This window comes from Moschus berezovskii, chromosome 14 (assembly GCF_049115385.1).
Source record: "Moschus berezovskii isolate FMDL1 chromosome 14, NW_MosBer_1.0, whole genome shotgun sequence".
Lineage (NCBI taxonomy): Eukaryota > Metazoa > Chordata > Mammalia > Artiodactyla > Moschidae > Moschus > Moschus berezovskii.
In genome coordinates, this window is record NC_142473.1 from 20835185 (window position 1) to 20848299 (window position 13115).

The window sequence follows — 13115 nt, forward strand, 5'->3', positions numbered from 1 at the left end:
CTCAGTAGTAAAGAATCCACCCGCAGTGCAGGAGAAACAGGTTTGATCCCTGGGTGGGGAAGGTGCCCTGGAAAAGGAAATGTCAACCCACTCCAGTATTCTTGCCTGGGAAATCCCATGGACAGAGAAGCCAGGCAGACGACCATCCATGGGGTTTCAAAAGAGCCGAACAGGACTTAGTGATGAAAGAACATGTAAGTATATGCACACACACACAATAAACATACTAATACAATACTATAAAATATGGTATAAAATTTAGTCTCAGATGGTTTATCCTGGACCTCATTCAGTGAGATTATAAATTAAAGTACCAGAATAGCTTTGGTTATATGTAGCCATAATACTGGAGAAGGCAATGGCACCCCACTCCAGTACTCTTGCTTGGGAAATCCCACAGACGGAGGAGCCCAGCAGGCTGCAGTCTGTCGGGTCGCTAGGAGTCGGACACGACTGAGCAACTTCACTTTCACTTTTCACTTCCATGCATTGGAGAAGGAAATGGCAACCCACTCCAGTGTTCTTGCCTGGAGAGTCCCAGGGACGGGTGAGCCTGGTGGGCTGCCGTCTATGGGGTCGCAGAGTTGGACAAGACTGAAGTGATTTAGCAGCAGCAGCAGCAGTCATAATACAAAAATATTTCCAGTATTCCCAAATCTAAGAAACTACAATAGTTTTGTAACTGACAAGGATCCATAGCCCCACCTAGGAACTGGGGAAAACAGTGAGAGGTGACCTGAGGAGGAATAGTAGTACGCAAAAATGCTGTCCAAGTGATTTGTGGGCAATGCTGAAGTCAAACCACACAAAAACAAGTGCAATGGGGGAGGGAAGGGAGGAACTTACTTACTGTTACATGTGAGCTATAGAATTAACACTTACTTTAATAAACAGTTGTTCAGTCAAGCAATTTTTCCAGTAATACGAAGAAAAGAATTCAGATTTTTTTAAAGTTATCTTCAGTCCTGATAAGTTGAGGACCATGGCTCTAGAAAAACCTAACAATCACTATAATGTTGTACCAAGATAGGTACATGCATGCATGCTAAGTCGCTTTAATCGTGTCTGACTCTGTGCGACCCTAAGGACTGCAGCCTGCCAGCTCCTCTGTCCATGGGTTCTCTAGGCAAGATCACTGGAGTGGATTGCCATGCCCTCCTCCAAGGGATCTTCCTGAGACAGGGATCAAACCTACATCTCTTAAGACGCCTGCACTGGCAGGTGGGTTCTTTACCACTATCAGCACCACAAAGATATCTATATTTATGACATATAGTAAAAAGAGCATTTGTTCTCCTCTAGATATATAACATATAATTGGAAGTCCTTCTACAAATGTTTTCTCTTCCTTTAAAAATACTGAGGAGAAAAAAATAATCAAGTCCAAATAAAATGACACTTTGGGAGCCATGAAGATGAGATTAAAACTTCTAAAGATCTACAAGAAAAGTTCATCTCAACCAGAAACAAGTTTCAGAGGCAGCAAAGAAATCCACTTCTTTTCTTACTACTTTTCTACACAACCCCTGTAAGGGGGAAAAAAAGTCAGTTATGCTTGAGAACTGATGAAAATAGAGTATGTCATTAATCTTCTGAATGCCTCCCAGCCTTGGTGGCTCTTGGCAGTAAGTGTGCACATATATATTAATTCTAATCTATTACCTACTCCATCCTTTTTTGCGGGATTTGGTTTAAATTGCCTGAAGTTATTAATTTGTGTGTGTGTGTGTGTGTGTGCATGTGTGCGCGCGCACGTTTTTATCGACAGTCTACTTCAGGAAAGGAAAAGTCCTCCACTAGGCCGGTTTTTAGATGATGCCTTACAACTTTTTCTTCAGTGCTTAGTGCTTGATAAGGATTTTGTATCTGCAAAGCACATATCTAATCAGCCCTGTCCAGGCCCTCCTGCTCTCCACTGCAGAACCAGGCCACAGGAACACATTTCGCACCACAAGCAGCTTGCCTAATTACATTATACTGTATTTCATTGGTTGTGGAGCCCACGAGACACCCAGCATCGTCAGCACAGGCAGCGGGAGCAGGAGTACCTGGAGTCCCATGACCACGAGGGAACAGTACGGGAACCTGGGCGTGAGGCACACTGTGCAAGGACACCATGGGTGGTTGAGCCTGAAGCTATTAATATTTAAGAAAACCTAAGTAGGGCTAATACTAAACCTCCACTCATTCCTAAACTGTGATGCAGCACAGAAGACAGAAAAAGAGTGATAGAAGAGTACTAGTCTGAGAATCAAGAGATCGAAGTTTTGATCTCAGCTTCACCTTCTAAACTGTATGTCTTTGGCCCTCAGTAGTAAGTTTCCTCACTATTTTTATCCTATATCTTTACAAGCAGAAAGAATATCATAAGAATACTTTATCCTCATACGGTATTTTAATGACTAGGAAGTACTATCATATACGTGCTCTCTTTATAATCTAACAACCCAATGGAATAAAAAGGTATGTAATAGTATGTCCATACAAATGAAGAAAGCTGAGGTCAAAGGGTACTGCTCATGTACAAATAAGTGGAGAAGCTAACAGTTAAGCTAACTTCTCCTCATTCATAGCCCAGGAAGAGTTTTGTGTGTGTGTGTGTGTGTGTGTATACATACATACATATATATCATTTGAGAGTCCCTTGGACTGCAAGGAGATCCAACCAGTCCATTCTGGGGGAGATCAATCCGGGGTGTTCATTCGAAGGACTGATGCTAAAACTGAAACTCCAATACTTTGGCCACCTCATGCGATGAGTTGACTCACTGGAAAAGACTCTGATGCTGGGAGGGATTGGGGGCGGGAGGAGACGGGGACGTCAGAGAATGAGATGGCTGGATGGCATCACCAACTCGATGGACATGAGTTTGAGTGAACTCTGGGAGTTGGTGATGGACAGGGAGGCCTGGTGTGCTGTGATTCATGGAGTCGCAAAGAGTCAGACACGACTGAGCGACTGAACTGAACTGAATCATTGCCCATCAGATAATAAAAAGGTTTTACAAATAAAATCTCATAAATAAAAAAATGTTTCACAGCATATAATTAAATACTTTATAATAGAGATGAAGTTAGGAATAGAAGAAAGAAGAGTGCATTAGGGTACAAAAGATCTAGCTTCAGATTTCAATTCAGCACCTTATATCAATGGACATATCACAACCTCTCAGAACCTTTTCTCACCTATCTCATAAAGACTTCTAGGGAATTAAATATAATAATGAATATAAGTATGCTTTGTAAACTGTAAATAGGTGTATGCTGCTGCTACCGCTAAGTCGCTTCAGTCGTGTCCAACTCTGTGCAACCCCATAGACGGCAGCCCACCAGGCTCCCCCGTCCCTGGGATTCTCCAGGCAAGAACACTGGAGTGGGTTGCCATTTCCTCCTCCAAAATAGTTGTATAGTGTTATTGTTATTAATGCAGAATTTCAGCTTCCTTTAGTTCAAACAGGAGAAGGCGATGGCAACCCACTCCAGTACTCTTGCCTGAAAAATCCCATGGATGGAGGAGCCTGGTAGGCTGCAGTCCATGAGTTTGCGAAGAGTTGGACAGGACTGAGTGACTTCACTTTTACTTTTCACTTTCATGCATTGGAGAAGGAAATGGCAACCCACTCCAGTGTTCTTGCCTGGAGAATCCCAGGGATGGGGGAGCCTGGTGGGCTGCCATCTATGGGGTCACACAGAGTGGGAAACGACTGAAGCAACTTAGCAGCAGGAGCAGCAGCTAGTTCAAACAACACAATCAATGGAAATTCAAATTATACTAGGCTATGTCCCAAAACAAAGTTAGAAGGTCCTATCATATATATATAAATTTAACACAGATTGTAACACATGATGGAATTTCTTCTCTGAGCAATTATTAACAATGCTACTTAGAACACAATAACATGGCAATACATTTAAATTCAAATTATAATAGTTCTAGGTTACCTGAGTAGCATAAGATACTGTCTCAATGCCTTCATGTCTCAGCAAAGTATGCCTGGCTTTAATCTGTTTCCTTAAGAGTTTCTTCTCAGTTTTACTGAGTTTGTAATTACTTTGGTGGTTGCTGTCCATGACAATACTGGGGGGAAAAAAAGGAAAGACAAAATGTCAGCTTTAGGAGTCAGAAAGGGACAGTTATAATACTGTTCAATGTATTTTATACTTTATAAATGTTTCTATGTGACAATTTTTAAATGCCTATTATACTTTTCACTAACCAAGAGAAGTGAGAACAAAACAGATGCATGGACAACAAAGGAATATTTAAGAAAGGTAACAAAGAAGCAAGAACATCTAACAGCATCCCTGTTAGGTCTGAAAAAACAAGTCAGTGCTTTAGTACTATTAAGTGGGCTGTTTTCCCATATGCAATCTCTTTACTGATGAAGTCATAAGTAAAATGCGCCAGACAAATCTCACATGCCCTTGTTGTTGTTCAGTCACTAAGTGGTATCCTGCTATTTGCAGCTTCATGGACTGCAGCACACCAGGCTTCCCTGTCCTTCACTTTCTCCTGGAGTTTGCTCAAACTCATGTCCACTGAGTAATGCCATCCAACCATCTCATCCTCTGCTGCCCCCTTCTCTTCCTGCCCTCAATCTTTCCCAGCATCAGGGTCTTTTCCAATGAGTCGGCTCTTTCCATCAGGTGGCCAAAGTACTGGAGCTTCAGCTTCAGCATCAGTCCTTCCAATAAATAGTCAGGGCAGATTTCCTTTAAGATTGACTGGTTTGATCTCCTTTCTATCCAAAGGACTCTCAACAGTCTTCTCCAGCACCACAATCCAAAAGCATCAATTCTTTGGCACTCAGCCTTCTTTGTGTTCCAACTCTCACATCCATACATGACTGCTGGAAAAACCATAGCTTTGACTATGGACCTTTGTCAGCAAAGTGATGTCTCTGCTTTTGAATATACTGTCTAGGTTTGTCATAGCTTTCCTTCCAAGGAGCAAGTGTCTTCTAATTTCATGGCTACAGTCACCATCTGCAGTGATTTTGGAGCCCAAGAAAATAAAAGCTGTCACTGTTTCCACTTTTTTTCCCATCTATTTGCCATGAAGTGAAGGGACTGGATGTGCCATGATCTTAGTTTTTTGAATGTTGAGTTTTAAGTCAGCTTTTTCACTCTCCTCTTTCACCCTCATCAATGTTAGGAAAGGAAAAAAAAGGAACAAAACAAAAAATTCATAGTAGAATATACAGTATGATTCCATTATAAAAAGTTCAAAATTCAAAAGTAAGCCATATGTTGTTTAGAAATACATATATAGCATAACAGCAAGGAAATGATAAATACAAAGTGCAGGAGAGAAGTTATTTCAGGGGAGAAGAGAGAACTGCGATATGAAAGGGACACATAGAAGTATTAAAAGTATTTAAGCTAGGTAGTGGTTTAGGTGTTTATTATTTTTTTAAACTGTGTATGTTAAATATTTGGTATCTTTAATTTTTAAAACAACAGGTGTAAGAACACCAAAGAATTATGTTTTCATTTTTTTAAAGATATGTCAATCAGTAAGTAGTTCCTGAGTGCTTTCCCAAAAAGGTCTTCACACTATCCAAATCAGCACCCTGCATCATGCTTTAATACAGAAGCCTATTTTGCTCACTTAATTTAACAGAATTTGTGATGATTAATTTGTTAGCTTAATTCCTCCATCAGGATGTAAACTCTAGGACAGCAGGAATGCCAACACACAGCAGGTGCTCAAAAAAAGTTTGTTGAAGGGATAAACAAACGATGAGTGAATACACACGTCTACTTAAGGACTCAGCACTCTACAACATACAAATACAATACATGGTTTACACTTTCAACACAGGTTTATAAGTTAGTTGAGGAAAACAGACAAACATTAAACAATGAAAGAATATGACATATCTTTAGGTAATTAATTGTTAATGTTCTTTAAGGGTGATATAAATCAGAGACAAAAAAAGATAAGATTGGTGTTAAGTGGAAAAGTTTGGGAGAACTTCAAAACAGAAGGGGACTTGAGTATCAAAGGACAAGAAGAATACACAGTCATACGAAAGAGAAGGGATCCAGCGAGGAAATCAAAAACAGAAGTTGAAAACAGAAATGGATGTGTCTGGCAAAGACACTGAGTAGCATACATAATTTTTAAGAAGAGAGAATGCTGACTGACCCACCAATTTCACTCTTCACCCACTTGAAAGTCTTCAAAGTTAGCAAACAAAATAAACTTTTGAACTTAAATAAAATCATTTCAAAGCAGCTCTTAAACAGTCAAAACTCTATTAGTTTTTATATACAGAATAAAAGTGTTGAGACTATTGAAAAAACGGCAGTAATCCAGCTTAAATAATACACGTAGCACATGAGACAGAAGGTAAGGCCAGTAAAATAGGCTCGCTGGACAGCACAATAGGGAAATGAGAGGCAAAAGGACTTGGAATAATCCAGCTTAACAAGCAGAAATGCTGGTCTCATCTAGGGTGAAGGCTGTAGAAAAAAGGAAAAGGGAAATAGTGAGAGAGGGCAAAAGATAAGTTCAAAACAATCAATAGGCCGTGATGACTACTCAGACATGAGGGAGAGAAGAATTGGACTGGTGGCTCAGACAGTAAAGACTCTGCCTGCAATGCAGGAGACCTGGGTTCAATCCCTGGGTCAGGAAGATCCCCTGGAGAAGGGAATGGCTACCCACTTCAGTATTCTTGTCTGGAGAATTCCACGGACAGAGGAGCCTGGTGGGCTACGGTCCATGGGGTCACAAAGAGTGAGATAGGACTGAGTGACTATTACTTTCACTTTCACTTTGACTTTACTAACAGGACAGAGTGAGTGATGGAGAGGCTATAGTAATGTCATTCCAAATTCTGACTGCAAAGTCAGAAGAGGGTCGGGAAGAGCAGATCAGTAAGGGGAGGTGATGAGTCAGACTTAGGATATCATACGTTTGAACTACTGGTGAGATACACAGTTCCAATGTCTGGCTGCCAGGCAAAAATATAAAGTGGCAAAAGGAGAAGAAATAAGGTTAGAAAGTTTTTCTTAGACAAGAAGGAGACAGCTGAATATACATTTTTAACACTGCACTAATTATTTGTTCTTCTGTTTGTCCCCCTCCACTGGACTATGAGCTGTTTAATGACAAGAATTAAATCATATTTTTGTTTCCCCAGAGCCTCCTCAGACAGTATAACACAGTGTTTGGGGTCAAAGTTCTAGTTCAAACCTCAGCTTTACCCTTTACTAGCTATAATGAACCTGTGTGAGTTACTAAGTTTTTTCTGTGCTTAGGTTCCTTCACCCATAAAATAGGAATAATAGTGCCTATTCGTGGCACATAACTCCATCCAAACCCTGCACTAAAAAATGTGACCAAACTCTACCATGGTTTACAGTGGCATAAAGCCATATCTTAGGATGATCCCAGCTTCTCATTAAAATGGTTGCCTGAACCTAGAGGTATACCAGCAGATGAATGGATAAAGAAGCTGTGGTAGATATATACAATGGAATACTACTCAGCCATAAAAAGAACACATTTGAGTCAGTTCTAATGAAGTGGATGAACCTAGAGCCTATTATACAAAGTAAGTCGGAAAGAAAAAAAAAACAAATATTGTATTAAGGCATATATATGGAATCTAGAAGGATGGTACTAACAAATTGGTTCACAGAGCTGAAATGGAAATGCAGACATAGAGAACAGACTTATGGACAAGGGTGGGGGAGAAGAGGAAGAGGGTGAAATAAACGGAGAGAGTAGCACGGACGCATATACACTAACATATGTAAATAGGTAACCAATGGGAATTTGCTGTATGAGTCAGGGAACTCAAACTGAGGTTCTGTAACAACTTAGAGGGGTGGGAATGGGTGGGAGACAGGAGGGAGATTCAAGGAGGCGACATATGTACACCTAAGGTTAATTCAAGTTGATGCATGACAGAAATCAAACCAATATTGCACGCCAATCATCAGTCAATTAAAAATAAGTAAGTATTTTTTAAAAATGGTTGACTGAAAAAACTTAAAATGCTCCCAGGAAATTTTACTATTTGTTCTAGCAACTCATAACAATAGGCCTCTGACCTTCCTTTTTTTTTAAGGCACTTATTAAAAACAGCTTACAGTTGTGAACATGTATCAGTATCTCTTACAATTCAGAAGTGTTTCTCTCAAGGACCTGAGTGTTATTCTTTTGAAATATTTTTGGGGTTTGTTATGGTTTGTTTTTTTTTTTTTTGGCTGCACCATGTAGCTTGTGAGATCTTATTCCCCTGACTAGGGATTAAACCCACATCTTTAGCAGTGATTAAACCACAACCTTAGCAGCCTTAGGAGTCCTAACCACTGAACTGGCAGGGAATTTCCCCTTTGAAATGTAATCATCAGGAAGCACAGGGCCTCTATGACCATCTTTGTGACAGGATGGAATCCTAACTTTGATAACTGCCAGCAAACAAACAGGTAGCCTAAGTGCATTTACATTGACCAACTCTACTGAGCCGATGCTTGAGCAAGATCACCTGGAGAAGGAAATGGCAACCTATTCCAGTATTCTTGCCTAAAGAATCCCATGGACAGAGGAGCCTGGCGGGCCACTGCCCATGGGGTCGCAAAGAATCACACAGGACTGAGACTAACACTTTCACTTTCACTGTACTGAGCACCCTCACACACACCCTAAGCACTTACAAATTGGAACAGAGCTTAGCTCTTTCCCCTCCTGTCAATAATTACCTAAATAAAATCTGTTTTCACTACTTTAACTAATGTCTGGTTGTGCTACTCTTTGACACTATTTCATAAATTTGTTAAAAGGATTATATATGTCTATTACTAAATTACTGTTAATTTCCAGAAGAGCCAGAAGAGACTGGTTTAAAGACCAAGAAAAGCTGAGGGAGCCTCAAAGGAATTATCTTATTGCCATTCCATTCCAAGATCATCATTTTTGCAGTCAGCAATGAAGAATGGGAATGAATCTACTAAGAGTTTTTTTCTAAATATGTTGCATGAGCAAAGACTGCAAAGTGGAAGAAATGAGAAACAAAAGAATACGAATACATTGTTTTAAGTCTGACACTAAGAGCCCGGCACCAGTAGATGGAGCTTCATAATCACATTTCCGGTATCCCCTTTCCCTTCTCCTTCCCTCAGTCAGGCAATAGTACTACATGCGAAGGCAGGTCTGAGTCACCTTAACAAGGAAAAGACTGCGACCTGGAGGTGCCCCTTTCTAACAAGGTCAATTCCCTGGTCAAGGACTTTCCACTACTGCACAAAGGCGTGCACATATCTTGCCATGTTATGGGACTGTTATGGTATAAAAGCAAGTTCACTATTTTATTAGAATATTACCCATGCTGTGTCTGGCCTAAGCACACTCCCCATAGGATAGTAAGAATTTTGATATCGCATCTGTTCTGTAAGTAAGTTTAACCCCAATACACTCTGTTGGATATTGTCCTAAGTGGAAATAATAATATATGTGTCTATGCTCTCCTTGAATAAGAGAGCCTATAATGAACCAAGTAGTATAGACAAATGTTCCTGTGCTTGTACATAAATTAAATTAATAGCAAAGACTGGAAACAATTTAAATTCTATCAAATGAGGCCTGGCTATAAAGTATAGTACAGATATACAAAATATACATACAAATTTCTAGGACATAAAAGATTATGAGTAAAATGGGTTGACTCAAGGAAGGGAAAATAGGTAGACTGGGGTACAGGAATGAGAAGGAGTGAAAGCTCCTCTTTTGCAACTTTTCAATTTAGTAGCTGTTCAAATTGCGTTGTCGTTCTAAGAAGAAAAAAAATAATGATTAGAAAAATTGATCCCGTCACTTGTCATATCACTTCAATTCTTTGAAAAACAACTACTCTATATTTTTTAATGCCCTCATTAATGTATTTATTCTGCTTTCCTCCTTTAACATACTAAAATGGAAGAAAAGCTATAACAAAGCTGACTCGTTGGAAAAGACCCTAATGCTGGAAAAGACAGAGGGCAAGAGGAGAGGGGCAAAGAGAGGATGAGATGGCTGGATGGCCATCGACTCAGTGGATATGAGTTTGAGCAAACTCCCAGAGACAGTTAAAGACATGGTGGCCAGGCGTGCTGCAGCCCACGGTGTCACAAAATCAGACACTACTGAGCGACTGAACAACAAGAATATGAAAGTTGAGATTTTTGTCTGTATTATTCTCCCTGTAACATCCAGCACCTAGAGCAGGACCTAGCACATAGTAGTCAATCAATAAACTCTGAGTAAGCCTAACCTTCGGAGAAGGCAATGGCAAGCCACTCCAGTACTCTTGCCTAGAAAATCCCATGGATGGAGGAGCCTGGTAGGCTGCAGTCCGTGGGGTCGCTAAGGGTCGGACACGACTGAGCGACTTCACTTTCACTTTTCACTTTCACACATTGGAGAAGGAAATGGCAACCCACTCCAGTGTTCTTGCCTGGAGAATCCCAGGGACGGGGGAGCCTGGTGGGCTTCCGTCTATGGGGTCACACAGAGTCGGACACGACTGAAGTGACTCAGCAGCAGCAGCAGCAGCAGCAAGCCTAACCTTACTGAATTTGCCATCTTACCTTCTAAACCTCTTCTCCAGAAATGAGTTTGGTGGCCCTCTTCAATGTTTTCATTAACATATGATGTGCAACTATATCCCTGAATTTTCACTTCATATTATAACTACTTTGCTGTGTGTTGCGTTCACCCAAAAGGCTCTTGCTTACTTGAAGGCACAAAATTTGAGTGTCTGGCATTCAGAAAGTCCACAGTAAATATTTGCTAAATGAAATCAGCCAAAACTATTGCCTCAAACCATGAAGAGCACAGAGTCTCAGGATTACTAAAAAAAAGAGCACAGGAAGATACAATTTGGCAAGCTACTAGACCATCAACAAGTGGGCCTTAGAAAGCATCACTACGAACAAAGCTAGTGGAGGTGATGGAAGTCCAGTTGAGCTATTTCAAATCCTAAAAGATGATGCTGTGAAACTGCTGCACTCAATATGCCAGCAAATTTGGAAAACTCAGCAGTGGCCACAGGACTGGAAAAGGTCAGTTTTCATTCCAATCTCAAAGAAAGGCAATGCCAAAGAATGCTCAAACTACCGCACAATTGCACTCATCTCACACGCTAGTAAAGTCATGCTCAAAATTCTCCAAGCCAGGCTTCAGAAATACGTGAACCGTGAACTTCCAGATGTTCAAGCAGGTTTTAGAAAAGGCAGAGGAACCAGAGATCAAATGGCCAACATTTGCTGGATCATCGAAGAGAGTTCCAGAAAAACATCTATTTCTGTTTCATTGACTATGCCAAAGCATTTGACTGTGTGGATCACAATAAACTGGAAAATTCTGAAAGAGATGGGAATACCAGACCACTTGATCTGCCTTTTGAGAAACCTATATGCAGGTCAGGAAGCAACAGTTAGAACTGGACATGGAATAATAGACTGGTTCCAAATAGTAAAAGGAGTACGTCAAGGTTGTATACTGTCACCCTGCTTATTTAAATTATATGCAGAGTACCTCATGAGAAACGCTGGACTGGAGGAAGCACAAGCTGGAATCAAGATTGCTGGGAGAAATACCAATAATGTCAGATATGCAGATGACACCACCCTTATGGCAGAAAGTGAAGAGGAACTAAAAAGCCTCTTGATGAAAATGAAAGAGGAGAGTGAAAAAGTTGGCTTAAAGCTCAACTTTCAGAAAACAAAGATCATGGTATCCAGTCCCATCATTTCATGGGAAATAAATCTGGAAACAGTGGAAACAGTGGCAGACTTTATTTTTGGGGGCTCCAAAATCACTGCAGATGCTGATTGCAGCTATGAAATTAAAAGACACTTACTTCTTGGAAGAAAAGTTATGACCAACCTAGATAACATATTAAAAAGCAGAGACATTACTTTGCCAACAGAGGCCCGTCTAGTCAAGGCTATGGTTTTTCCAGTAGTCATGTATGGATGTGAGAATTGGACTGTGAGGAAAGCTGATCGCCGAAGAATTGAGGCTTTTGAACTGTGGTGCTGGAGAAGACTCTTGAGAGTCCCTTGGACTGCAAGGAGATCCAACCAGTCCATTCTAAAGGAGATCAGTCCTGGGTGTTCATTGGCAGGACTGATGCTAAAGCTGAAACTCCAATATTTTGGCCACCTCATGCGAAATGTTGACTCATTGGAAAAGACCCTGATGCTGGGAGGGATTGGGGGCAGGAGGAGAAGGGGACGACAGAAGATGAGATGGCTGGATGGCATCACCGACTCCATGGACATGAGGTTGAGTGAACTCCGGGTGTTGGTGGACAGGGAGGCCTGGCCTGCTGCGATTCACGGGCGCAAATAGTCGGACACGACTGAGAGACTGAACTGAGACCACCAGCAACACTCTCTTCACTGCACTGGCACCAATCAGAGAAACTCCTGAAGCTAACACCACAGACCAACACTCCCCTGATTACAACCGCTTGTCGCCAAACCCTCGAAAAAAACAGACTGACACAGGCAACACGTGAGCACATGCACCTCAAACTCTAACAGAACCACTAAACGCACAGACACCCTACTGCCCACTGACAATCCCGCCTCTCCCTGGTGAGGTCCGAAGCTCATGGGGCAGAAAGAGGACACCGGAAGAGGCAACAGGGGAAGGCAGAGATATGCAGCCTCCGTTCCCACCCATAAGAAGGGCCACAAATCTCCACCTTGGCTCAGGCGCGGTTCTCAGCAAACGAGAGCTCTCTCCTTCGCCAGGTTCTCCCACTCTAACACAGAAAACCGCGGCGGGTACTCTCACACAACTCACCCGGGCGCCGCCATGTTGGAGAAAAACTGCACTACATTTCCCATGAGCCTTCTGGGCGATAAACGGCGCTCCCACAATCCCTTTCGCCTCCCAGAGACTAGCTGAAATCTGTCTCTGCCAGGAGTCTTTGGTTACTGAGGTGTCGCCTCTCCGTTGCAGTGAAAATTACGTTGTCTTTTGAGGGGGTATAGTAAGCGTTGTGAATGCAGCTTATTTGGGGTAGCCTCCCAAATGGACATGGTCAAACAGGTTTGTGTCCCTCGGGCCCTGAGTAGTACCCACCTCCCCCTTAGACTGCGTGAATCTT

At 41.6% G+C, this 13115-nt stretch overlaps 1 protein-coding gene across 1 annotated transcript in view; it reads right to left on the bottom strand.

Moving 5' to 3' along the window:
- ALKBH8 (alkB homolog 8, tRNA methyltransferase) overlaps nucleotides 1-12852 on the bottom strand; it is a 130989-nt gene extending 118137 nt beyond the window's left edge. Inside the window, exons 1-2 of the mRNA XM_055422944.2 lie at nucleotides 12809-12852; nucleotides 3943-4078 (exon numbers count right to left, since the gene is read on the bottom strand). Of these exons, the coding sequence (XP_055278919.2) occupies nucleotides 3943-4078; nucleotides 12809-12852 (180 nt within the window). The remainder of the gene's footprint in view (nucleotides 1-3942; nucleotides 4079-12808) is intronic.
- Nucleotides 12853-13115: the final 263 nt, after the last annotated feature.